The sequence below is a fragment of the Thunnus maccoyii genome, chromosome 12 (assembly GCF_910596095.1).
Source record: "Thunnus maccoyii chromosome 12, fThuMac1.1, whole genome shotgun sequence".
NCBI classification, from domain to species: domain Eukaryota; kingdom Metazoa; phylum Chordata; class Actinopteri; order Scombriformes; family Scombridae; genus Thunnus; species Thunnus maccoyii.
The window spans coordinates 33032499-33059138 of NC_056544.1; the positions used below are offsets into that span (position 1 = coordinate 33032499).

At 38.1% G+C, this 26640-nt stretch overlaps 2 protein-coding genes and 1 long non-coding RNA gene across 5 annotated transcripts; 2 read left to right on the top strand and 1 right to left on the bottom strand.

Annotated features, from left to right (window-relative positions):
* Positions 1-12623, top strand: LOC121908017 (dnaJ homolog subfamily C member 5-like). The gene is made up of 6 exons (XM_042427667.1): positions 1-217; positions 4628-4949; positions 8583-8703; positions 8776-8989; positions 9075-9249; positions 10519-12623. Exons 2-6 carry the CDS (start codon positions 4769-4771, stop codon positions 10614-10616), a joined length of 789 nt encoding a protein of 262 aa, XP_042283601.1. The 5' UTR covers positions 1-217; positions 4628-4768; the 3' UTR covers positions 10617-12623.
* LOC121908019 lies at positions 4758-19556 on the bottom strand. Of its 2 annotated transcripts, none has more exons than XR_006099158.1 (5): positions 19474-19556; positions 16562-16672; positions 15769-15854; positions 4836-4895; positions 4758-4805 (listed from the first exon to the last, which is right to left on the bottom strand). It is a non-coding gene; the product is annotated as an uncharacterized LOC121908019 (long non-coding RNA). The 2 variants fall into 2 exon arrangements; XR_006099159.1 differs by having other exon boundaries at positions 16562-16675; positions 19474-19533.
* Positions 14387-26607, top strand: trim55a (tripartite motif containing 55a). 2 transcript variants are annotated; one of them, XM_042427665.1, is made up of 9 exons: positions 14387-14576; positions 16547-16719; positions 19378-19552; positions 21421-21516; positions 23519-23752; positions 24605-24627; positions 24726-24850; positions 25416-25654; positions 26162-26607. In XM_042427665.1, the coding sequence occupies exons 1-9, from the start codon at positions 14457-14459 to the stop codon at positions 26243-26245; spliced, it is 1269 nt and encodes a 422-aa protein (XP_042283599.1). In that variant the 5' UTR covers positions 14387-14456; the 3' UTR covers positions 26246-26607. The 2 variants fall into 2 exon arrangements, with proteins under 2 accessions (XP_042283599.1, XP_042283600.1); XM_042427666.1 differs by lacking the exons at positions 14387-14576; positions 16547-16719 and adding an exon at positions 18373-18485.
* Positions 26608-26640: the final 33 nt, after the last annotated feature.

Genomic DNA, 26640 nt, shown 5'->3' on the forward strand with positions numbered 1-26640 from the left:
TAAAGCAGAGATGAACTGAACATTATGAGTGTGGTTGGTTGAACCTGAACTTCACTTGGATTTGCTGGAAAACTAAAATGTGTTTCACTTTTTCACCAGTCAGACGCCGCCATCTTTGGTGACGTTGTGACGTGGTTGTCGATGACAAAAGGCCAAAAGCAACTAAAGTAAAGCAGAAACCTTGATGATCTGTGATAACAGGCATCACTGTCTGGAGGTAATTCAGCGGGAAACTCAGTGATACATTTTAATATATTAGCAACAAACATTCATAACTCGTCTAATAAGACTTAAAACATCCGTTCAGTCATTACAGTCAGTTCAGTCTGCAGTAAATATATATATATAAATATAAATAGCTTCACTTCGACTTCTACAACCAGTTAATCAGTGTTTTTACTGCATTCATCCAAAGCGGCTTTTAAACTACACTGTAAAAAACATCGTAAAAAAACGGTAAAAAGTCTGGCAGCAAAAGTTGCCAAACACTTCTGTCAAATAAGAGATTTATTTTAAAAATATGTATTTACTTTGGACATTGTCTGCATTTTTACAGTCCAACCATTATAAAATAAAAAGAAAATATCATTATAAAACATCACTAGAATGTTAAACAAATGTATTAACCTGCACAAAAAAATTTAAATGATTGCAGAAATATCTTAGAATTACCTAATTTAAATGAAGACTCTTGTTTTCATACAGTAATCTTTGTTAAATTCATAGGATTATCCAATCCATCCACAAGAACTCCTCATCAAAGTACAGATTTCTGGATGAAAAACACAGAAAAATTGTGTAAAATTACATTTAAATTACCCTCCTTTAACACCCATTAACTGTATCTTGAGAGCTTTAAGCTTTTATTTTATGTAATTATCCAGTTTATTTACAGTAGATCCCTGGTAAATGTTGGTTTTATACTGTACAAAAAAATAAGATCATGTTATAATAGTTAATAAAAACATAATTTTAATAATCATTACTTTATATAAACATTATTTAACAGTAATTACAAGCAGCTCCCCGATATATCTACAGACATTTCACATTCATATATGGAGTTCTGAATGTACAAAAACCAGAAGGTCAATGTAAAAGTACCTTTATATCAACTCTGACACTGAATAAATAAATACATTTTTCTACTGACATTTTACAATATTGTGCAATCCGTTCAATACAGATCCCCATTTGAGATGTATGAGATTTCAAGATGTTTAATAACCAGAATATATCATAAAATTACCTTTTACTGCTTGTTTTACAAAGTAATTCTGTAGACACTGCCAGAGCCTGGTATACAGGTACATTTTATGTTTCAGATATGAAAGTTTACTACAGAATTAGTTTCACATTCATTGTATATGAAGCAGCTCCAGACTTTATGGCATCACAAATTTGAGTCTTACATCTCTGGTTTGTGTCTTTGGGAGAAAGTAGTTCATGTTCACAAATATCAGAAGTGGGAGTAAGTTACACATGTGCAAGTCACAAGCAAGTCTCAAGTCTGAACCTTAAAGGCTCAAGCAAGTCTTAAATCACTGTGACTTAGACTCAAGTAAGCTGAGTCAAGTCACTGCTAAACGTCAAGAAAAGTTAATTAAGTCACAAGTCAGTCACCATGAAAGAAGCACTTAAAACACGAGAGAAAAGGGTACAATGGCGAGCCATGTCATGAGAGAACTGCACATGTTAGTTAGTCTCTACAACTAGCGATGGCTATGGTTAGGATTCATAAAGACAACTATTTATAGTTCAGTTCATACCTTGTTTTTTGTTGTTGTTGGGTTTTTCTTTTTGGGGGGGGGGGGGGGGGGGGGGGGGTTAAATCAACTACAATTTTGAATGTCAACATAAAACTAAAGAACATCATTCAGGTTGATTAACTTTATAAATTAACTTCACATTAATTAACTATTTGAACAAAAATAAATAATCTGATCTAACATGTTTTCCAGGATCGAGGGTTCATAATGTTGTATTTTATGCAGTATTAATGTGTGTGGATATGTTGTATGACTTCTGCTGTTCTGCCACCAGGTTGTGCCTTTGAGTAAGGTGAGAGTTTTGAAGCAGAAGTAGTAGAAGAAGAGGAACTTCCTCCAGTTGCAGTAGTTAGCATAAAGCTAGTGGGTTTTAACAGCTGCAAAAACATGCTGATGGACTGTAAATTACACATACTGCTTTGTTGTGGTTGTGAAGTGTGCAGATAAAAGAAACTGCTAGTTATACTACAGCCTGAGTGTCTGTCTGCAACACATGACTACTTTGGTATTTACTCACCAAATAGAAAATCTACCTGCATTTGGCGCTTGCACAACGAAACATAGTATTCTATCTGATGATTAGTGTTTTCTGCTGTGGATTGTGTAGACTAATACATCCATTAATTTATAGAACACTGAAATCATTCAAACATCAAGCATCATCAAGGAAAAATACCATCTTGTTTGTCTGATCTTGAAGGATTGCATTTGTCACACAGTTGATTAAAGAGAAAGAGATCATTCTGCTGTGGTTGAGTTACATTGACTTTGAACTAGTGAGGGACTGTGAACAGAACAGTGAAGCTCTGTCATGAAAAGCTGTCAATTCATAAGCTGTCTGGTCTGAATCAGAAACAGTCTGATAATATTAAGCTTGAGAGAAAATCAGCGCAGGTATGAGAAAACGCTTTCAACAAGCTTTCAGCTCAATCCTGTCTTGCATTGTTTTCTATGTCTTGCTAGACACTGTCTTTAAAGCCTGGGTTGTACACACTTCACTAGAAGACACCCTTTCATATCTCAAAACGTTAACTGTTCATGCTCAACGTCTACAATAATGCAAACAGGCGGTTCAGCTAAATAAAAACTGTCAAGTCTTTTCGAGTCATCTGCCTCAAGTCAAAGTCAAGTCCAGTCTTATCAGTGTTAGTCAACCAAGTCACGAGTCCTCAAATCTGTTTACATTTATATGTTTTTTCAACTATTTTAAGGTCTTACATCCCTTCATCCATATTATCAAAGCTCAAGCCTCGCTTGAACTGTTGAGTCCTAACATCAAATCCCAGTCCTTCACACATCTCTCACCTATTACTGAAGCCATTGTAAAGCTTTACTCATACTGAGGTCCCTCTTTACTCACCTTATATTATCTCTGCTTTTTGCTCTTTGTTCCCTTTGACCTGTAGAAATGTTGGAGTGACCTAATGATTAGAGGGAGCAGTAGGACTGACTGTGACCCACTTTGGGTCTTAATGTTTAGAGAAGAAAAACCAGATGTACAAATGACACCTTCACAAGGAAAAACACATGGATGCTACATATGCAATTTCAAGTTGTGGTCTAACATAATGTATTTGGAGACAGCTTCCAATATTTTTAAGGTGGATTTACAGCCTTTATTATAGCTACCTTCAGAATTTGAAATGAAATGTGTTACACATGTTAATATGTATGATAACAAAAAACACTGTCATGGCAGCATCTCACAAAAAAAACAAATGAAGTCGTCACAAATCAGTGTAAATCACTTTTTTAATGATGCACAGCAGCAAAAAAGTGTTTCAGCCTTAGTCTTTCCTCAGCGTTAGGATGGAACATACAACAAACATACATTTTTATCACCATTTGATTTGATATGTAGTCCCAACACCAATATGTTGTTCATCAAGACCTAAATACAATAACTCTCTTTAGTCTCAAGCACCCTATAAGTGGCAGGTTCTGAAGAATGATGGCAGTGTTCACACAATATATAAGAAATATCCCTCTGAAGAAGAGTGAAGATGGATATGTTGGATAGTTGCTTGTAATTACTGTCAAATACTATTTATATACAGTAAATCTCATACATTAATTGGAAAAGTCTGTAGACAGTTGCTTGTAATTACTTTCAAATAATGTTTATACGAAGTAATGATTATTGAAATTATGTTTTTGTAAGCCGTTATTTAAATTAGGTAATTTTAAGGTATTTCTGCAGTGTTTTTCATTTTTTGTGCACATTTATACATTTATTTAGCATTCTAGCAATATTTTATATTTTTTTTGTTTACATTTTACAACAGTTGGACTGTAAAAATGCAGATAATAACGACAGTAAATATCTGTATTTTTAAAAAAATTCTTTGTAGAATAACGAAAGGTTTTTTTTACCGTTATTTGACGGTAAGTGTTTTTTTAAAACTTTTTTTACTTTTTTTAAACTTTTTTTTTACATTAAATTTAAAGTAAAAAAACAGAAAGTTGCCTTAATTTTACATTCAGTAATAGGATGTGTATTATTTGTGTTTTTACATAGAATTCAATGTAACGTAACATTCAGGACCATTAAGTAATTGAAAAATCCTGTTAAAAAAACCATAATATTCCATTATATTAATTTACAGATTACAGCCTTTATTTTATGGTGAATATTTTTAATAAAAATAATTTACTGTGTTTTTATGGCATTTACACTTAATGTAGAAAAAAAAATCTGTCAAATAATACAGTAAATTTACAGTATGAAATAATGTTGTGATGAATAAAAACATGCAGATTAAAGTGAACACTGGGTTCTTTGTGATGATGTTTGTTTCATTTCCTCATGAATCCAGTTTGTTTTCAGGAATCTGTCTGTCTGTGTCTGTGATTGACAGCTCTGAGCTCCTCCCTGACTCACCTGGTTGTCATGGCGATCTCCCCTCCCTTTCACAATGCGTCCATTGCAGCATCTCAGTGAAACCTGAGCAGGTGTGGCGGCTCGTGGTCACCTGAGCCGAGCAGCTGCTGAATGTTTGATGGAGGCTGTCGCTGTCCCAGTCCGACCACAAGCACCTGAACAGGTAGACGCTCAGAGACAAGCACCTGAACAGGTAGACGCTCAGAGACAAGCACCTGAACAGGTAGACGCTCAGAGACAAGCACCTGAACAGGTAGACGCATCGTCAGGCCGGGACGCTCTCAGGCTTCTACACACAGGTATCACAGTCTGACATTTACCTTTAAGCTTCTTTATAAGTAGAAAAATATCTGTCCAACCTGTGTGATGTCATCACAGGTGTCCTGTATCTCACCTCTGTCAAATGAAAACCATGTATCTCCAAAGTGTTTACTCTTTAGGATCTAAGAGAAGCTATTTTGTGTTCCTGGAGGTTTTTAAAGGATTTCACTCACAATTTATCTAAAAATATAAACTTAAGAGAAAATTGTATCCGCTGAATGAAATATTTAAAACATCATTCCATCAGATGGAAATATTCAACATGTCTGCTGCATCATTGGATCAAAGATGGTGGAAACAAACTGAACTGTAGTTTATCTGACAGACGGAGTTATTGTGTAAACTGCACATTTAGATTTTACTGATCAAACATATGAAATGTTTATTAAATATTAATGGTCAAGTTTAGTGACCTTTTACTGACAGAGTCCCAAACTCTGAGTTTAAAACAGACTGTTATTGTTTTGTGTGTTTGTTTGTGTGATGTAGCATGATATATATATGTATATGGATATGTATCCATGTGTGTACATACTTGTTTTTATTGCCTGTTTTATTTCTTATAGCGCTGCTCTGTCTTAATCATTTATTATTATTATTATTATTATTAGTATATGTAACATTGGCAGGTGCTGTTCTCCATTATAAGAACATTTACTTTGATACTTTAGGTAGATTTTGCTCTTCATACTTGTATATGTGAGGAGTTTGTGTGTAACTTTCTTCTTCTGTTACTTCGTTATATTTCTATATTGATGTATTTTTCTGGGAGGTCACAGCTCAGACATAACTCATGCTACACAATAAATCATCTGATGATCCATGTTAGACTTTATTATTATAAAATTACAGAACGTGTTTCTGTAAAAAAATCTGTATTTTTACAGAATTTTCCTGTATTTCAAAAATATATGAAAAGGTCAATATAACTGAAAAAATAAACCATGAATTTACATTTGTAATGTAAAATAACATGAACATAACATAACTTAATGTGATCTTAAATTAAGTGGATTGATGCAATTATGAACTAATTTACATGTTTTACAACAGTATCATGATTTTTTTTTTAAAAAGGTAATTCAAATGTTTTATTGGTATATCAGTTTATTACATTAAATATGGATTCATATAGAAGATTTAACATAAAATTATGTAATTAAACTCAATTTTTTCGCCGATTTGAAGCCTGATTATTTGTATTATTTGTATTATTTGTATTATAATAGTGTCAGTACAGTTTTATAGGAATTGTAATTGTTTTATAGGTGGAAATACCCTCATTTAGCACTAAAAAGCCAAAAAATACACAAGATTTCATGTAAATTAAAGCTATAAACTGTATTTTGATTATGGAAAATAACTGTATTTTATAATGTTTATTTTCAGTTATTTTACAGTATTTTAATGACGTCCAGCTGCTGAATATTAAAGTCATTTGTTTTTACAGTGAAGGGTTTGTCTGTGTTGACGTTTGTCCCTCTGATGTTTGTCTCTCTGAAGTTTGTCCCTCTGATGTTTGTCTCTCTGACGTTTGTCCCTCAGAGTTTGTCTCTCTGACGTTTGTCCCTCTGAAGTTTGTCCCTCTGAAGTTTGTCCCTCTGACGTTTGTCCCTCTGAGTTTGTCTCTCTGACGTTTGTCCCTCTGAGTTTGTCCCTCTGACGTTTGTCTCTCTGACGTTTGTCCCTCAGAGTTTGTCTCTCTGACGTTTGTCCCTCTGAGTTTGTCTCTCTGACGTTTGTCCCTCTGACATTTGTCCCTCAGAGTTTGTCTCTCTGACGTTTGTCCCTCTGAGTTTGTCCCTCTGACGTTTGTCTCTCTGAGTTTGTCTCTCTGACGTTTGTCTCTCTGACGTTTGTCCCTCTGACGTTTGTCTCTCTGACGTTTGTCTCTCTGAGTTTGTCTCTCTGACGTTTGTCTCTCTGAGTTTGTCTCTCTGACGTTTGTCTCTCTGAGTTTGTCCCTCTGACGTTTGTCTCTCTGACATTTGTCCCTCTGACGTTTGTCTCTCTGAGTTTGTCCCTCTGACATTTGTCCCTCTGAGTTTGTCTCTCTGAGTTTGTCTCTCTGACATTTGTCCCTCTGACGTTTGTCTCTCTGAGTTTGTCTCTCTGACGTTTGTCTCTCTGAGTTTGTCCCTCTGACGTTTGTCTCTCTGACATTTGTCCCTCTGACGTTTGTCTCTCTGAGTTTGTCCCTCTGACATTTGTCCCTCTGAGTTTGTCCCTCTGAGTTTGTCTCTCTGACATTTGTCCCTCTGAGTTTGTCCCTCTGAAGTTTGTCCCTCTGAAGTTTGTCTCTCTGACATTTGTCCCTCTGAGTTTGTCCCTCTGACGTTTGTCTCTCTGAGTTTGTCCCTCTGACATTTGTCCCTCTGAGTTTGTCTCTCTGAGTTTGTCTCTCTGACATTTGTCCCTCTGACGTTTGTCTCTCTGAGTTTGTCTCTCTGACATTTGTCCCTCTGAGTTTGTCCCTCTGAAGTTTGTCCCTCTGAAGTTTGTCCCTCTGACGTTTGTCCCTCTGACATTTGTCCCTCTGAGTTTGTCTCTCTGAGTTTGTCTCTCTGACATTTGTCCCTCTGAGTTTGTCCCTCTGAAGTTTGTCCCTCTGATGTTTGTCCCTCTGACGTTTGTCTCTCTGAGTTTGTCTCTCTGACGTTTGTCCCTCTGATGTTTGTCCCTCTGATGTTTGTCCCTCTGACGTTTGTCTCTCTGAGTTTGTCTCTCTGACGTTTGTCTCTCTGACGTTTGTCTCTCTGATGTTTGTCTCTCTGAGTTTGTCTCTCTGACATTTGTCCCTCTGAGTTTGTCCCTCTGAAGTTTGTCCCTCTGATGTTTGTCCCTCTGACGTTTGTCTCTCTGAGTTTGTCTCTCTGACGTTTGTCCCTCTGATGTTTGTCCCTCTGATGTTTGTCCCTCTGACGTTTGTCTCTCTGAGTTTGTCTCTCTGACGTTTGTCTCTCTGACGTTTGTCTCTCTGACGTTTGTCCCTCTGAAGTTTGTCTCTCTGAGTTTGTCCCTCTGATGTTTGTCCCTCTGATGTTTGTCTCTCTGAGTTTGTCTCTCTGACGTTTGTCTCTCTGATGTTTGTCCCTCTGATGTTTGTCCCTCTGACGTTTGTCTCTCTGACGTTTGTCTCTCTGACGTTTGTCTCTCTGATGTTTGTCCCTCTGATGTTTGTCTCTCTGATGTTTGTCCCTCTGATGTTTGTCCCTCTGATGTTTGTCCCTCTGAAGTTTGTCCCTCTGATGTTTGTCCCTCTGACGTTTGTCTCTCTGAGTTTGTCTCTCTGACGTTTGTCTCTCTGACGTTTGTCCCTCTGAAGTTTGTCCCTCTGACGTTTGTCTCTCTGATGTTTGTCTCTCTGACGTTTGTCCCTCTGAAGTTTGTCCCTCTGACGTTTGTCCCTCTGAAGTTTGTCCCTCTGACGTTTGTCTCTCTGATGTTTGTCTCTCTGATGTTTGTCCCTCAGAGTTTGTCCGTCTGATGTTTGTCCGTCTGATGTTTGTCTCTCTGACGTTTGTCCCTCAGAGTTTGTCCGTCTGATGTTTGTCCGTCTGATGTTTGTCCCTCTGACATTTGTCCCTTTGACGTTTGTCCACCTGCGGCAGGTAATGCTGGCAGGATGTCTGAAGGGAGGCAGCGAACTTTGTCCACCTCTGGAGAGTCTCTGTATCAGGTGCTGGGTCTAGAGAAAGGCTGCAGCCATGACAACATCAAGAAATCCTACAGGTAAGACGACCGGAGCCCCGCCCACTGACCTGCACATCTGATTATACTAACAGAGAACGTGTGTGTTGTCAGGAAGCTGGCGTTGCGCTACCATCCTGACAAGAACCCGGACAACCCGGAGGCGGCGGAGAAGTTTAAGGAGCTGAACAGTGCTCACGCCGTTCTGTCCGACCTCACCAAGAGGAACATCTACGACTCGTACGGCTCGTTGGGACTCTACGTCGCCCAGCAGTTCGGAGAGGACAACGTCAACACATATTTCATGCTGTCCACATGGTGGGCCAAGGTGGGCGGGGCTTACACTGCCTGTGAACCTGTGCCTCTGTCGTCAGGTGACAGGAAGTGATGTGGTGTCTGTCTTTGTGTCTCAGGGTCTGTTTGCGGTCTGTGGGATCCTGACTGGATGTTACTGCTGCTGCTGTCTCTGCTGCTGCTGTAACTGCTGCTGTGGGAAACTCAAGCCGTCGCCCACCGGCGAGGGGGCGGAGCCAGACTACGTCTCCCCCGACGACCTGGAAGAAGAGATACGCAATGACCCCGATGATGGTGAGAAGGAAGCTTTCATTTTGACAGTCTGTCGTTCCTCCGGCTGTCCGTCAGCAGGACGTAACTGAAAACATACAAACACAGTTTCTCTTCGACTCGTCACCTCAAACTCACACAACTTCCTCTCAGACTCACAACAGCCCAGAAATTAGGTTTGTATACAACTACTTTGCAACATCATGAAGAAAACGTAAGGTCTCCATGGTTACGCCTTCTATAAACATACTGAGGAAATGTTGTTAAGTAACGTATATCTGTTGTAAGATACACAAAATATCAGATCGTCCATTTATAGATTGTTGAAATGTTCCGACTGGTGAAAGTATCGCCCGACAGTTTGTTCTCAGGATTGTTCATCATTTCATTCCATAAAGAGTCACTAAAGAAGAGAAAAACTGTCATTTAGAAAACTAATTAGCTGACGGGACCCAGTTTGTTGCAAACTCATTATTGTATTGCTGGTGTGTCTCCAGGATTTCACAGAGTTTCTTTGTGATTATTGAGGCCAAAATGTTTGATTTTGCAGCAGCTTCTCTCAAAAATTGTGATACAGTTTGCAATGTTTTATGTGTCTTTTTGCGGTGAAATTGCGTGAATTAGGAGAAAGGAAAATAATAATTTTTTAAAAACTACTACCAATGAAGAGTCATATGTAATCAGTTCATTGGATAAAAAGCTTCTGTTTTGTTTTGCTCGTCTATGGCATCGTGTTTGTTGGCAGGTGAGATTTGTCCATCTTCCACCTGAATGACATCAGTTACCACCACACCAAACGCCGCGATTGGTCCAAACCACAAGCAGCTGCTGGTTTGGACGTTTCATGCAGAAAAGTTGCTGTAATTTAACTAAACTGCAGCTCTCATAAATATTTCTTGATTTTGATTTGTTGAATTTGTGTAATTATTGCGATCGAGAAATCACAATTTCCTGGAGGGAGTGACTAGTTAATAAATAAAATGGGATCTTAGCAACACAGCTAATAAGCTACGATAACTTCCTCCACTTTGGACTCTCCTGGGCTCTCTGTCCCCTCCAAGGTCGCTCTGACAGGATGGCTTGCTATTGGTCAATTTGGAGGTCAAAGTTCACCAAAAGATTTGTGTGGATTTACCTCACCCCCCCCCCCAAGTCAATCAAGTGATCACTGAAACAGGACAAGGCCTGTAAATATCTACACAAGACATAACTGAAAAGAGTAAAATCATTTACGTCTGAAGATCGATGGTGGACTTTGTCCTCAGAAATGTATTTCTGCTTGTTGTCCCGCAGACGTTGAAGCTCCGATCGTTCACCAGCCGACCAACGCCAGCGAGAAAACTCAGCTGATCACCGACGGCAACCGCAGATACGGAGACACCTACACATGAAGCTGACAGGAAACGCATCACTGCTTCAATTGTCCATCAGTCATTCAACCCAGATACAACATCTATCAGCTGAGTCCTGAACCTGACACCAACAAACAGCTCTGCACCAGAATCACTATGACTGTTTTAAAAGTGTTATGAATATAAATAATATTAAAGTTTCATTTCAAAACTGAATTTGAGTCAATTCTTCTTGAAACAGTTTGAAATTTAGTGAATTCCTGTTCTTTGTTTTCTCCAGAGTCTGATGAGAAGATGGACAGAAAAAATATAGTATCTTATTATGGTTTAATAACAGGTGTTAACAAGACTAATATCTGGTTTAATAACTGGCGTTAACAAGACTAATATCTGGTTTAATAACCGGCGTTAACAAGACTAATATCTGGTTTAATAACTGATGTTAACAAGACTAATATCTGGTTTAATAACCGGTGTTAACAAGACTAATATCTGGTTTAATAACTGATGTTAACAAGACTAATATCTGGTTTAATAACCGGTGTTAACAAGACTAATATCTGGTTTAATAACCGGCGTTAACAAGACTAATATCTGGTTTAATAACCGGCGTTAACAAGACTAATATCTGGTTTAATAACCGGCGTTAACAAGACTAATATCTGGTTTAATAACCGACGTTAACAAGACTAATATCTGGTTTAATAACTGGTGTTAACAAGACTAATATCTGGTTTAATAACCGGCGTTAACAAGACTAATATCTGGTTTAATAACTGGTGTTAACAAGACTAATATCTGGTTTAATAACCGGCATTAACAAGACTAATATCTGGTTTAATAACTGATGTTAACAAGACTAATATCTGGTTTAATAACTGGTGTTAACAAGACTAATATCTGGTTTAATAACTGATGTTAACAAGACTAATATCTGGTTTAATAACCGGTGTTAACAAGACTAATATCTGGTTTAATAACCGGTGTTAACAAGACTAATATCTGGTTTAATAACTGGTGTTAACAAGACTAATATCTGGTTTAATAACCGGTGTTAACAAGACTAATATCTGGTTTAATAACCGACGTTAACAAGACTAATATCTGGTTTAATAACTGGTGTTAACAAGACTAATATCTGGTTTAATAACTGGTGTTAACAAGACTAATATCTGGTTTAATAACCGACGTTAACAAGACTAATATCTGGTTTAATAACTGACGTTAACAAGACTAATATCTGGTTTAATAACTGACGTTAACAAGACTAATATCTGGTTTAATAACTGACGTTAACAAGACTAATATCTGGTTTAATAACCGGTGTTAACAAGACTAATATCTGGTTTAATAACCGGTGTTAACAAGACTAATATCTGGTTTAATAACTGGTGTTAACAAGACTAATATCTGGTTTAATAACTGACGTTAACAAGACTAATATCTGGTTTAATAACTGACGTTAACAAGACTAATATCTGGTTTAATAACCGGTGTTAACAAGACTAATATCTGGTTTAATAACTGGTGTTAACAAGACTAATATCTGGTTTAATAACCGGCGTTAACAAGACTAATATCTGGTTTAATAACCGGTGTTAACAAGACTAATATCTGGTTTAATAACCGGTGTTAACAAGACTAATATCTGGTTTAATAACCGGTGTTAACAAGACTAATATCTGGTTTAATAACTGGTGTTAACAAGACTAATATCTGGTTTAATAACTGACGTTAACAAGACTAATATCTGGTTTAATAACCGGTGTTAACAAGACTAATATCTGGTTTAATAACCGGTGTTAACAAGACTAATATCTGGTTTAATAACCGGTGTTAACAAGACTAATATCTGGTTTAATAACTGGTGTTAACAAGACTAATATCTCCACAAAAACAAACAATGATAAATGTCTGTATCTTGTGTACAGAAGATTCTTTGGAGCTCCGTAGATTTCATAGATTTCACCAGATATCAGACTGTTCCTTTGATGAAATTATAATTACAGTGCAGCATCCATCCAGAGCCTTTAAATTCAAATATCTGATTACAGTGACGCTCTGATTGGTTGTTGGATGTTGATGCAGAGCGATGAAGGAGAGGCGGAGCTTAAACCAGCAGGATCAGCTGATTGTTCTGTCGATGTAAATAATGTTTTGGTTTGAAGTTTGTTTCATCTTGTTGATATTTATTTGTGTATGAAGCGCGTGCAGAGTGTGAACTAAAGCCTGAGATGAGCAGATGACACCTGTGATCATGTGATGTGATGATGTCACTCCACACACCTGTTTTTTTTTTCAGATTAGCATTAATTAATCATTGATAAGGAGACGTTCATCCAAACACAGCTGTTCTCTTCACTGATTGGATTATCTGTACAACAAATCTAATGTTGTTTTAAAATAAATGTACACAAAAATATGTCAAAGGAAGTTTTTATTCATAAATTAGAATTTTGAACTTCTTTTTTTTTAGATTTCTGCAATAATAGGAATTAAATTTATAATAAAAAGTCATTATTATCCTTATATTGTATATACTTACAGACAATATAAACAGACAAACAAAATAAATAAAAATAATAAATCATAATTTTGCTTTACTTGCTATTTCATCACCATTATTATTATCATTTATAATAATAATAATAATAATAATAATGTAAAATTATTATCCACATTTTGTAATTTAATCTATATTTTTTCTTTGTGTTGCAGAATTTAGCTTCCATATTTTTGATCTTCTGAAGGAAAAACTTTAAATTTATGAATCAATTTAAAACACTATAAATAAATTTCTTTCACCTTATTAGACATTAAAAAATATATTCATGACATGTCAAAATTATGAGATAAGAAATCAGTGTTTTGCTTTACTGTCTCGTAGGTTTTCATTAAAAAGTCACACTTTTGACTTATTATTACAACATTATTTTCTATTCATCGTTTATCTATATTTGTCCTTGCGTGGCAGAAATGAGCTTCCATAATTTAATCTAAAATTCATAAATTAATTTTAAAAAGTTGAAATCTCTTTGGTTTATTTTCTCCTCGGCTACTTTAAATCCTCCAGTGATTCAGTGTCTGTGATGAAACGTGAGCAGCGGACGTGGAGATGAATCCTACATTTCCCATAATGCACCTGGATGGCGTCTTTCATTAGAGCCTCTCTACAGTGGCTGTTTTACCATGTTAAGAGTTCCTAAAGCTGCTGGATCTGCAGAGCGTCTGAGTTTGACTTTTCTCGGGAAACTCAAACTTCTCACAGGAAGGAAAATTGATCTGAAGTCACATGACGTCTGGTCTGATACTGATCATTAGTACCAGCTATCTCATATACTCATTAAACACATTATAGCTACATGTTGTACACGGTCAGACACTTACAGTCTGAGTTTATCTGCAGATTCCTGGCAGCAGGTTTTTTGTACATTATTGTTTATATGCAGTGAAACTAGTTTATGGTCACAAACAACAAAATATATAAAAATATGTTTTCCTGCATTCAGTTCATGCTCATGTTCATGCTGTGGACTGTCCCTTTAACAAACTGTGACCTGCTTACTCACCCCCCAACCCACCAACCCCCCCCCAACCCCCTCTCCTCTGCTCTGTCATGTCTCCTCGTGACCTTTGACATATAAGGACATGTCGGCACGGCAACGGCTGACGTCTGTCTGTCTAAAAACAGCCTGAGTGCTCTCACTCTGCTGCCCTCAGGCCCCCAACACTACCTCTTCTTCTTCTTCTTCTTCTTCTTCTTTATTTTATTTGTTTCTTTCATCTCTGGAATACCCCCCCCCCACACCTCCCCCCGCTGCCCCCCCATCCTGTCCGGGTGACGGCGTCTCCCCCGCGTCCTCGCCGTCACTCAGCACCATGGAGAGCCTGGAGAAGCAGCTCATCTGTCCCATCTGTCTGGAGGTGTTCACCAAGCCGGTGGTCATCCTGCCCTGCCAGCACAACCTCTGCCGCAAGTGTGCCAACGACGTCTTCCAGGTGAGGACGTCCTCCAGGTGAGGACGCCGCGTCCGTCCCGCCTGAAAGACACCAGCTTCTTTACTCTGTTTCTGCTGAGAGTCTCAGGAAGGTTTCAGGAAGGTTTAGGGAAGGTTTGGGGAGGGTTTGGGAAAGGTTTCAGGAAGGTTTCTTGAAGGTTTGGGGATTCTGGAGGTTTGTTGGTTCCAGTTAAACGAGCTGCAGTGACGTCGTGTTTTAAGGCTGTTTGAAAAGTCTCCTTGTTGTTGTGTTCAAGGACACTCCGACATCTGAACTCTGACACAGGGGTGTTTGGGCTGCATGTTGAAACTCAGGCTGAAATGTGTCAAAAGGCTCTGATTGATTATCTTATTGATTTCTTGTGTGATCAGATAGTTTCTGATGTAAATCTGTTTATTTATCTGCTTCTGAAGAGTTTCATAGAAAACTAAAACTGATCTCGTTCCCTTCAGTGTTTATCTAACAGACACACTGGATCCTTCTTGATATGAGACGGCAGTTTCACTGATACCAGTTTATTAACTTGAACTTTTCTTATTGTTTAAAACTATTTTTTGTTCCTTTTATGTGAAATGATTCACTAAGACGCTGTGATCAGATGCTCTTCATGGTTTTCTTTTATGTTTCAGCCTGTAAATATCTTTCACAACTAATTACTTCAAACTAATGACCTGTTTTCAGTAATATGATCACTGTTCCTTTATAGATTGATTATTTTTTGTTTAGTCTAAAGTTGCAACTGTTCTGTTTTTGTTACTTTGTTGTTTGTTTGTTTTGTCATTGTTGTGTTCGTGTTATTGTGTTTTTTACTGTTTGTTTTGTGAGTGTTTGTTTGGGACCAACATCTCAAAGGGTTTTATCCTGATATAACACATTTCTAACCAAAGCACGTTTGTATTGATTTATTATCTGCAGATCAGTAACATCAACGCTGTCGCTGAAAAATATCAATAAATTCACATGAATCTTATCAAAACTTCTGTTGATTTAAAAACAACAGAAGTGGTCAGTGTGATGCTGTTCAGCGGTCCCTGAACGCACCATCACACAGTCACAGTTTATGATAATAATGACAATAATCATTTATTAGTTTCGCACACAAAATAAATCATAAAAAAACAAAACAAAGACACAAATAAAAAGTCAAACACGACATTTTAAGATGATTCTCAGGTTTAACGATTAAAGTTACCCGCTTGTTCTGGTGCTTTCAGCCATATCACATGGTCTTCATTGGCAGTTGTCATTTAACTATTTGAGGCACTTTGAGGATTTCACCTAAAAACAAAAGCATATAATCAAAAATGACAGTACTCATTATGCAGACTGGCTCCTCTAAGATACTATTAAATATGTAATATTATTATTATTATTATTATTATTATTATTATTATTACTGATGCTGCAGCACAGCTGATAGACTGAATGTTTCATCTTTCAGAAGTAAAAATTAAAAAAAAAAAAATCCTATTTAATAAACTCAGAAGATGTTTTGGAATCTGAAGTAATAAATAACTGCAGCTGTCAGATAAATGTGCTGCAGGAAAAACTGTAAATATTCAAGTATATATATTATTCATTAAAGACTCTGACATTGAAGAAAAACTATTTATTTATTTAATAACTATTTATTTAATATTGTCCTTTTTGAGCTTCCATATATTCTGCACAGGAGACATGAACAACCAAACATAAACATGCGTTTACATGAATCTCCTGATCAAAAACTAAAAGGGACGAATGAATAAAGAACTCAAGGAATGAAAATTTTAATCTGAAGATTCTTTAGAACTTTAGTCAAAACGTTTATCAGATTAATATGATGACATGAAAACATTATTTATTTAATATACACACTATCTAATCTGATTATTAATTATAGATCACTAGTTTATTTTATATTTCATCATGTGATTGGTTCATCATTTTTTTAAAGCCGTCTACCTGTCTGATGCCCCTCCCCCCTGCAGGCGGCCAACCCCTACCTGACGACCAGGAGCGGCTCCACAGTGACGTCCGGTGGTCGTTTCCGCTGCCCGTCCTGCCGCCATGAGGTGGTTCTGGATCGCCACGGCGTCTACGGACTGCAGAGAAACCTGCTGGTGGAGAACATCATCGACATGTACAAACAGGGCTCCACCAGGTAACACACCTGTACAAACAACAACAACAACAACAACAACAACAACAACATGTTCTCACTGGTTTTATGTTTCAGTCACAGAATGACATCATAGTTGACAGGAAGACGACTAACAAATTAAGAGCCCTGTGACACTATAATCCTTTCAAAATATGATCCTTTATTTACGGCAGTTACTGTTAACTGGTTAATTAAAGGTTATCATTGTCCTGTTAACTGGTTAATTAAAGGTTATCATTGTCCTGTTAACTGGTTAATTAAAGGTTATCATTGTCCTGTTAACTGGTTAATTAAAGGTTATCATTGTCCTGTAACATGTTAGCTTAGAGTGCTAACTGTACCTCTATGTCAAAGTGTGTAGCTGTCAGCTAGCTGCATGCTAAATTAAACCTGCAGTGTGGAACTTTGACATATAAATGAATGTCCGTTACATTCAAGCCAAACAAGCTGATCACCAGCAGGCAAACCTCTCTGTTCTTCACAGAGTGTTGAAATCTCATGTCAGGCACCACATTCCCTCACTGACCGTCTGACTGTTCATCATGCAGCTCTTTGACTTTCCAGATGTTATCAGACTGAATGGATCAAACTCTGATAATGAAACGAGTCGTCTTGTGGGGGTTGTGTGACACTCAAAACAATTTATTCACCGTTTTACAGCTGCAACAGTAGGTTATAGCCAGTATGCACTGGCCATCAGGCATACTGGGACAAACCCCAGTGGACCGTCAAAAAATACATTTTTGGGACGGTTGGCCTGGTTTGAGCGGCCCTCTCTGTGTTCCTGTCAGGCTGTTTTCAGACCAGATCAGGTGTTGCTGCAGGGTTGAGCAGAGGTGTTCGGGCGTGTTTGTACTCTAGAACGTAACCGCTGTGAAACAATCATAAAATAATGTTTTATTGATCTGATTCACCAGCTCCACCAGTGCTCCCTCTCTTCATTCACTCTCTAGCTCACTCGACTACAGCTGCTCTCTCTCTTTTTCTCTCATCTTTTTTAAAATGAATCAGGAAGCCGACAGAAAAGTCTAACTTAACGTTTAACGTTATCAAATGAAGAAAAATGTCCTCCCCTCATCCTGGTAACGTCTTTGTACTCAGGCAATCACAGCCAGGCGCCCCCTTTACTCCCACTGCACTCTCACTGGAGAAACTAAAGTCCTGTACTCCAGCTTTAAACTGTTTGCATGGTTTAGCAGAAACACTCTTAGTTAGCCTCTAGGTCCAGTTAGCCTAGCTTTAGCCTCTAGGTCCAGTTAGCCTAGCTTTAGCCTCTAGGTCCAGTTAGCCTAGCTTTAGCCTCTAGGTCCAGTTAGCTTAGATTTAGCTTCTAGTTCCAATTAGCTTAGAGTTAGCCTCTAGTTTCAGTTAGCTTAGAGTTGGTCTCTAGGACTAGTTAGCTTAGAGTTAGCCTCTAGTTTCAGTTAGCTTAGAGTTGGTCTCTAGGACTAGTTAGCTTAGAGTTAGCCTCTAGTTTCAGTTAGCTTAGAGTTAGTAATTAGGTCCAGTTAGCTTAGAGTTAGCCTCTAGTTTCAGTTAGCTTAGAGTTGGTCTCTAGGACTAGTTAGCTTAGAGTTAGCCTCTAGTTTCAGTTAGTTTAGAGTTAGTAATTAGGTCCAGTTAGCTTAGAGTTAGCCTCTAGTTTCAGTTAGCTTAGTTTCCCCCTGCTTCCAGTGTTTATGCTAAGCTCAGCTAACCATGTCTGGTCTCTGGTTCAACCGGATGTTTACAGTGATCTTCATGACGACAGGCGACAGCTTTAACAGGTGTAACAGACCGAGTCTATTTTTATTAGTGGGTCAGTAAAGCAGCTCAAACTCTAAACACATGTTTTAAATGGTGTTTGTGGGACCCTGGACACGTCAGCTGTCACGTTTCTGCTCAGTATGGGAGAAGAAAATGTTCAATATTAAATAATCACATGAATAAGACAGATTTATGAATGTAAAGTATAAAAATCAGACAGTTTGTTCAGTCCGTCAGTGCTCACATGTAATGATCATAATTCAGTGTGGATTATAAACAACTGATACTGTGACATTATTATTTAAGACAAAAACATTGTTTTATTCTATTCTTAGGGAGCATTTTTAAAATCTGGATAAAAGATTAAAAAACATTATTTTATTCTTTGTAACTTCTAGGTCCTGTTAATACTCTAACATATGTGTATATAAATACTCAGTTAATGTTGAATATAAAATGATCAGTGATCAGTATGAACTATTATGTCATAGTTTTTTTGGAATTCATTTTTATTATATTATTTTATTTCAACGTGTCCTTTTCAAAAGTCAAATGTATAATTTATTGATAAAAACTCACATTATGAAATAAAACTTTCAGTGTGAAAATGCCAAGAAAAAACAATTAAATAATAATAAATAAAATGAATTCCAGTTAAATTTAATAATGTGGATAATGTGAAACAGTAAAGTCCAGTTTAACAAGATGTTGGATTATTTTACAATTTGTTGTTTTATTTCTATATTTTATTCTATTTTGTCATATGATTTTTAATGTTGTGTTATTATATTTTTTTATTTAATATTGGACATTTTGGTCTTCCATACCCTCCAGAGAGTCGGATGTTATAACTCAGACTGTCACAGTTTCAGTTAATGCAGAACGTTAAACATCCACCTGTCTGTCTCTCAGCACTAAAGCGCCTCCGGAGGTGAAGGTGGAGCCGATGTGTGAGGAGCATGAAGACGAGAAGATCAACATCTACTGCGTCACCCACAGCATTCCCACCTGTTCTCTCTGTAAGGTGTTCGGAGCTCACAAAGACTGCGAGGTCGCTCCGCTGGACAGTGTCTTCAACAAACAGAAGGTGAACAAAGCAGCAGTGTACTCAGATCCGTTACTGCAGTAAAAGTACATCAGTATTATGAGGAACACTCCAACTGTAGGTCAGTGTAACGCTTCTCAGTTCACTTTTACATATAAGACATGAAGTTCAAGCAACCATCTCGCCATTCTCACACAAACTTTACTTGACAGCCTCCCACCCTGAGCGTGACGTCAGTCATTAGGCGGGGCCCCATTCATTCCTATGAAAGTCACTCAGTGGCGCTCTATGGGCCCAATGCGCACATGGAGCATGCTCACTAGCGACTTCCGGTTTAGCCTTCCGGCTAACTTGTATGGAGATAAAATGATTCAATCGTGCGGCTCTTCTAGACTTTCCAAATGTGACTGCAGAGGTTGTAAATCTATGAAAATGCTTATGATTTTTTCATATTTTGTCATTCCCCTTTATATTTCCAATTTTTTAAATTTACTTACTTATTCTTTAATGTTCTTTATATTTCTTTATCTTCCCAAATTTATTTTTTTATCCTTATTCTTTTTTATGGCTCCATAGGATGGTGACATGTAAATGTAAATGCAGCAGGGGAAGAAAATCAAATGTCATATGCTGTTTTCATTTTCATTTCCAAATTGTTAGAAAATTGCATATTAATTTTAATTGTGACTTAAATATTGCTTGCACAAATGGAAAATTAGGCTACATTGTTGATATTGCATTTTAATTTTCAAATTTGATTTAACATAAGATTGAATATTGTCCACTGTACAGCTGGGTATGACTTTAAAAACTAAATGTCAAACTGCTTTTCTGTTTTCATTTTAATATTGTCATAAAAGTATGTGGAAATTAAAAAGCATTTTCATTTTCAGTTTTACTAAAATAATACAAAGAGGTGGAAAATTATAATGCATCTTGCAGAATTACATTTTCATTTTCAAGTTAATATTATCATTTTAGTTAAGTCTCCTTTGGGCTTCCGTAAAAAAACAAAGTGAGGCAAACAACATGCAAATTATGTATAATGGAAGCAATTAATAATAACAATGTTAAGCAGCCAATCAGTGCAAACAGTCAGACACATAACAGGTAAGACCAGGTCACTCTCTCTGTGTGATAGATGCAGTTCTGTAACTGTATCTACTGTAAATCTGTGTGTGCATAATCCATCCATCCATTTTCTTTACCACTAATCCTCTAGAGGGTGGCGGGGGAGCTGGAGCTAATCTCAGTTGACACTGGACGAGAGGTGGAGTTCACCTGGACAGTCAATCACAGGGCTAACGTATAGCATAGGAACAGACAACCACTCACACTCACACTTACATTCACACCTATTGGCAATTTAGAGTCACCAGTTAGGCACAGCGAGAACATGCAGACTCCACACAGAAAGGCCCCAGTCGGCCGGTGGGTTTGAACCCAGAACCCTCTTACTGTGAGGTGACGGTGCCAAACACTGCACCACCGTGTGTGCACAATCAGATGTGTAAATGTGTGAAAGAATCTCCAAATGTGTATTCAGATTTTCAAGTGAAAAAAGATTTGAGATACACGAGTACATAGATCTGTAAATGCGTACATGGATCTGTAAATGCACACATAGATCTGTAAATGTGTACATAGATCTGTAAATATGTACATAAATCTACAACTTGAGCCTCATAACTCTTTAAAAACTCCACAACTTGCTAACAAACCACCAAACATCAGCCGTGTTTTCCTCTTTTTGGTCATTTGGTGCCGCTCATCACTATGGAAACACTGGTCAGTAGGTGACACTGATTTTTAACATGGAAACGTGGTTCTTTGGTCAGGTCTTTATTTTGAGTGAATCTGTGTAACTTATGAAATTCATCTCAGACTGATCCTGCGTTCTGATTGGACAGACGGAGTTGACGGACTGCATCTCCATGCTGGTCGGGAACAATGAGAGGATTCAGGCCATCATCAGTCAGCTGGAGGAAACCTGCAGAGCCGTTGATGTGAGTTTATTCACCCACAAAAGAAGAAGAAGCATCACATTCATAGGCTGTGTTCAAAATCGCACACTAACGTACTGCCTACTAAATTAACCATTAAGTAAGCCACCACCAGCAGACTGTTCAGCCCCGTTGAAAGAGAAATATACTCAAGCAAGACAGTCATCTGATCACATTCCAGGTCTGAAAAGTGAAGCCAGTGTGGAAGTGACTGAAACCTGCATTCTCTCTAACGGCCAGCAGGGGGCGACTCCACTGGCTCAAGAAGAAGTCTGATTGTATGGAAGTCTATGAGAAAATGACCCTACTTCTCACTTGATTTATTACCTCAGTAAACACTTTCCTGATGAGTTTATGGTCTCATTTTGTAAATTATGGTCCCATTAAGAGTAAAATAGACGATAAAGCAGCGTATGCTTTAGGGCGGGGCTATAACGTGATTAACAAGTCGCTACTATGGCACAATGTTGGTTAGGTAACGTAACCATGGTGTGACCCCAGATTCACAGCTTATAGCCGTAGCCGTTGCTATTTCAGTGTTTCAACTCATAAAAGTTCATCGTAACATTTTGGTCCTAAAAAAGTCTTGTTCAGCGTTTGTTTGCACTAAAGACCCTCTAAGGAGTCAGCAGTTCAGTTTCTCCAGTACGTACAGCACATTTTGTTTTAATTGTTTTAAGCCTAATTTACGCTGAAAAACTTTGCATCATCATTATGACAGTTAACCACAGACTGTAAATGCACCGTGCTAACCAAGATAGCAGCTAGCGCTAGGGTTAGCTCCACCCTCTTGTCCAAATATGGTCACTTCTGGCTACAAAATATCACAATGGCAAAGGTCAAAATGCCAAACCCGAGGCTTCAAAACAGGAGTCCACAAACACGGTCCATTATTTTCTACAGGCTATGGTAAGCTCACGCCACATACTCAGAAATTCTTGCTAATCTAGTATACATCCAAGCATTTCTCACATACACAAAATCCACATACTATGCAGTTGGAGCGCACAACATTCTCAATTTGACATCATACTTAGTATGAATCGTATGTTATTATGTGATTTCCAACACATTCATACTCACAGCTGCTGTCATGATCACGTACCTGCAGCAGGACTTATGACATCACAAGTAGTTTGGAGACAGTCATGGTCCAGTATGCAGCTGACACACGTGTGATGTGGAAGCTTGAAGCCTCCAGTGAACAAACACTGAGAATGAACTTTACAGTGAAGGAGGAAACATCTGGTGTCCAGCAGGAAAACTTTAAATCAACAAAATTCACAGATTCTGGAGTTTTACATGAAGGAGAAGAGGATGTTTTAAAAACACAACAACAGCGATCTACAACCATTAATTCATATTTTTATAAACTCATCATGTATAAATATTATTTTCTAAAGTAATTTCAGCAGTCAGATAATGTAGTGGAGTAAAAATATAAAATAGCATGAATGGAAATACTCATTAAAGTACAAGTACCTCAGACTCTTACATATGGTGGATTGGACAGTTTACTTACACACCACAATGTTCAGAAAAATACACAAAGACAACAAGCTGGACAAAGATAATGAAACATAAACATATCACTATTATGTAGATGTATGTAGATTCATACAACAGGTGGACAACAACATACACTGTCTCCAGATTATACAAGTGAAAACTGTTCCTGTAAACTGGATATAAATGGTTCAAAGGTGCAAAGAGTGCTGAAATAAATGCTGAACGGGTAAAAAAGTGATAAGTTACTTTATATGCAGACAGTAGGTTGTAATGTACAGCATATACGAGCTGCTCAAATATACAGGAATGAATGATGTGTATACTTTAAACTGAAATAAATATGTGTAATTTATAGGTGGGTATTACAGTGTTACAGGGTTACTGCACAGTGCCTGAATGAACTGTTCATCAGGGTAACAGCGAGGAGGAAGAATCTGTTCTGGTGTCTGGTGGTTTATGTGACGTACAGAGTAAATGTGCTTCTCTGTGTTTTCAGGAGAACGGTCGCAGACAGAAGTCAAAGGTGTGCGAGAGGTTTGACCACCTGTTCGCGCTCCTGGAGGAGAGGAAAGGTGAGCTGACGCTGCAGATCAACGCTGAGCAGCAGGAGAAGCTGGACTACATCCGAGGTCTGAGCCGCAAGTACAGCCAGCACCTGGAGGACGCCGCCAAGCTGCTGGAGACCGCCATCCAGACCATGGACGAGTCCGAGATGGCCGTGTTCCTACAGGTGAACCTGAACGCACCGCGACAAGGAACAGCTGTCATAGGATTGGCCGAGAGCCATGTCACAGATATGTCACCATGACAACAGGCTGTGAGCCACAGTCATTCAGCACAGTGTGTGCTAATTGTTAGCATGCTATTATGTTAGCATGAAAACACTTCACATCAGTCAGTGTTAGCATGCTAATATGTGTGTTAACATCGAGGCGGCTTATATTCAACATGCTAATGTGCTACCATCACTAAATATAGTGTATGCTACAGTATTAGCATGCTAATATGATAGCACAGAGCTACAAGCATTAAATGTAGTGTAGTTGTAAGTGTTAGGATAGAGGCAGCTATCATTCAACATGCTAATGTACTACCATCACTAACTATAGTGTATGCTATAGTGTAAGCATGCAGCTACAGTCATTGAATTACACTAATTCTATGTTCTTATCTAATAATATATCAATACATAAACTGTATACTTGTTGCTATAACACCATCTCCAGGAAAATCATCAATAATCAATTAGACCCAAAGCGCTTATCCTCATGAAATAAGCAGCTGTTGGCGCTTTACTGTAGCAGCTGAGCTGATGGGTAACATGCTAGCCAGCAGGTAACATGCCAACGCTAGTCCGTCATGATATCTCTCTGAGCTGCTGATCATCAGTTAAAGTAATGATCACATTCAGGTTTCATCACAGCAGACATCTGTTTGTTTGTTTGTTTGTTTGTTTGTTTGTTTGTTTGTTTCAGAGCTTTCAGGATGTTTCTCAGCTGTATTTCCGACTTCTTTGAAATTTGAATTCTTATTTTACATTCATATCTACAAACACGTAACATTTCGTCTCTTGTTCCCACAGACGGCCAAACCGCTGCTGCAGAAGTGAGTTTCTGATCTTTAATCTCTGGAGTTTTTTTTATCTGTCAGACATTTTGTTTTCTTGTCGTGTCTTCATGTCTTCATGTCCTCCTGTCCTCCAGGCTGGCGGAGGGAACCGACACATCTCGGCTGGAAAAAGTTCAGCCCGGCTACGAGAATATGGAACACTTCACAGCTAACTTTGAGCGCCAGAGGAGAGCGTTGGCCAGTGTCGACTTCATCAAACGTAAGAAACACAGGAAGTCTTCAGTTGACCGTCCAATCAGAGACGAGACACCTGAGTCACACATACGCTAACATGTTACCATGCTCTATGTTTAATGTATTAAGGTCGTTTTATGCTGACGAAGATACTTGTGTGCGAAAGTGTTAGCATGGAGGCTAACTACAGTATACTGAAGTATTATAGTGTTTAACCACTGTAAATGAGTATGCTAACATGTTAGCATGCTATTGTCTTAGCATGAAATTAGTATTATTCAATATAATTCTTGTTAACATGTTAGTGTTAAACTACTATTTTTGACCACAGTGTATGTTCAAGTTTTAGTAGCATGCTAACACAGAGTAAGTAGCATTCAGCTTAGTGTATGCTGATCTGTTAGCATGCTAACAAATAGTGTTATGTGGATCCCATTTCTACATGGACCTACTTGCATGGAGCATGGAGCCACTACCATTTTGCATAGTGTATGCTAACATTTTAGCTTTGTACTAAATGGAAAGAACAACATGCTAGAGTATTAGCATGCTAACTCCTTACTCTTTCCTTCATGTTATTTGACCCTCAGTTGATGACGACGACGACGACGATGATGATGATGACAACAACGATGAGGTCAGAGGGATGACAGCAGGAGGAGCTGAAGGACTCTCAGCCAATCAGCAGCGTCCTCTGTCTGTCCCGCCTCAGACTCCTCCCCCTCAGAGACCTGCAGAGGCCCCGCCCACACAGACGAAAAGCCCCACCCCCTCAGCCAACCAAGCCCCCCCCCCTCTGCCCCTCCCGACCGCCAGCTCCACCCCTCAGGTATGACGTCTCACGCTGCATTCAGGAGCTGTTTGGAAAACTGGCACCTGCGACCAGCAGTTGAAAAAGTACTCAGATCCTTTACTGCAGTAAAAGTACTAATACAGCAATGTAAAAATACTTTAAAAGTCCTGCATGAAGAATCCTACTACAGTAAAAGTACATAAGTATTATGAGCTTGATGTAGTTAAAGTATTGCAGTAAAAGTACATAAGTATTATGAGCTTGATGTAGTTAAAGTATTGCAGTAAAAGTACATAAGTATTATGAGCTTGATGTAGTTAAAGTATTGCAGTAAAAGTACATAAGTATTATGAGCTTGATGTAGTTAAAGTATTGCAGTAAAAGTACATAAGTATTATGAGCTTGATGTAGTTAAAGTATTGCAGTAAAAGTAGTGGTTTGGTCCCTCTGACTGATATATTATTATATATGACATCATTAGATTATTAATAGTGAAGCATCAGCAACTTGCATCATGTGACTGAGAATCTGCTTCTTCTGCAGGTTCAGTCTGATCCACAGACCGACTCGGAGGACAAAGACGGACCCAAACACGTCTTCTCCTTCAGCTGGCTCAACCAGAAGTGACACATTTCTTCTTCTCTGCTCTTTTTATAGAACTGCAGGACTTTTTACATTCTCGTATGTTTTTTTAGGCCAAACCATGAAATGCAGAGTGTCGTTTAAAAAATGCTAAAGATGACTTTTTTCCTCCGTCGGTCTGACGTCTCAGAACTGAAACCAACAACATTAAAGTCCAGCTGAAGTCATGTGATCGTCCTTCTCTGCAAACACGTGTTACATGTTGTTCCAATGTGCTGTTAATAGTTTTATATTACTAGAAAGAAGGACTCCAGATACGTAAGCAGAAAATAATGTAACACTAGGGGGCGCCATCAGTGAAAACATATTCTTATAAAGTGCCAAATAAATGTTTGTTTTATTATTGATCAGGTTTGATTGAGTCGACTTCTGTTTCTCTC

Bases quoted from the DNA above. Each gene is read 5' to 3' on its own strand.
- LOC121908017 (XM_042427667.1), top strand. From the start codon at position 4,769: ATGGAGGCTGTCGCTGTCCCAGTCCGACCACAAGCACCTGAACAGGTA. The intron at 4,950-8,582 runs GTATCACAGTCT...CACCTGCGGCAG, and splicing joins TCTCAGGCTTCTACACACAG to GTAATGCTGGCAGGATGTCT. The intron at 8,990-9,074 runs GTGGGCGGGGCT...TTTGTGTCTCAG, and splicing joins TGTCCACATGGTGGGCCAAG to GGTCTGTTTGCGGTCTGTGG.
- trim55a (XM_042427665.1), top strand. From the start codon at position 14,457: ATGGAGAGCCTGGAGAAGCAGCTCATCTGTCCCATCTGTCTGGAGGTG. The intron at 19,553-21,420 runs GTGAACAAAGCA...CTGATTGGACAG, and splicing joins GTGTCTTCAACAAACAGAAG to ACGGAGTTGACGGACTGCAT. The intron at 24,851-25,415 runs GTAAGAAACACA...TTTGACCCTCAG, and splicing joins CAGTGTCGACTTCATCAAAC to TTGATGACGACGACGACGAC.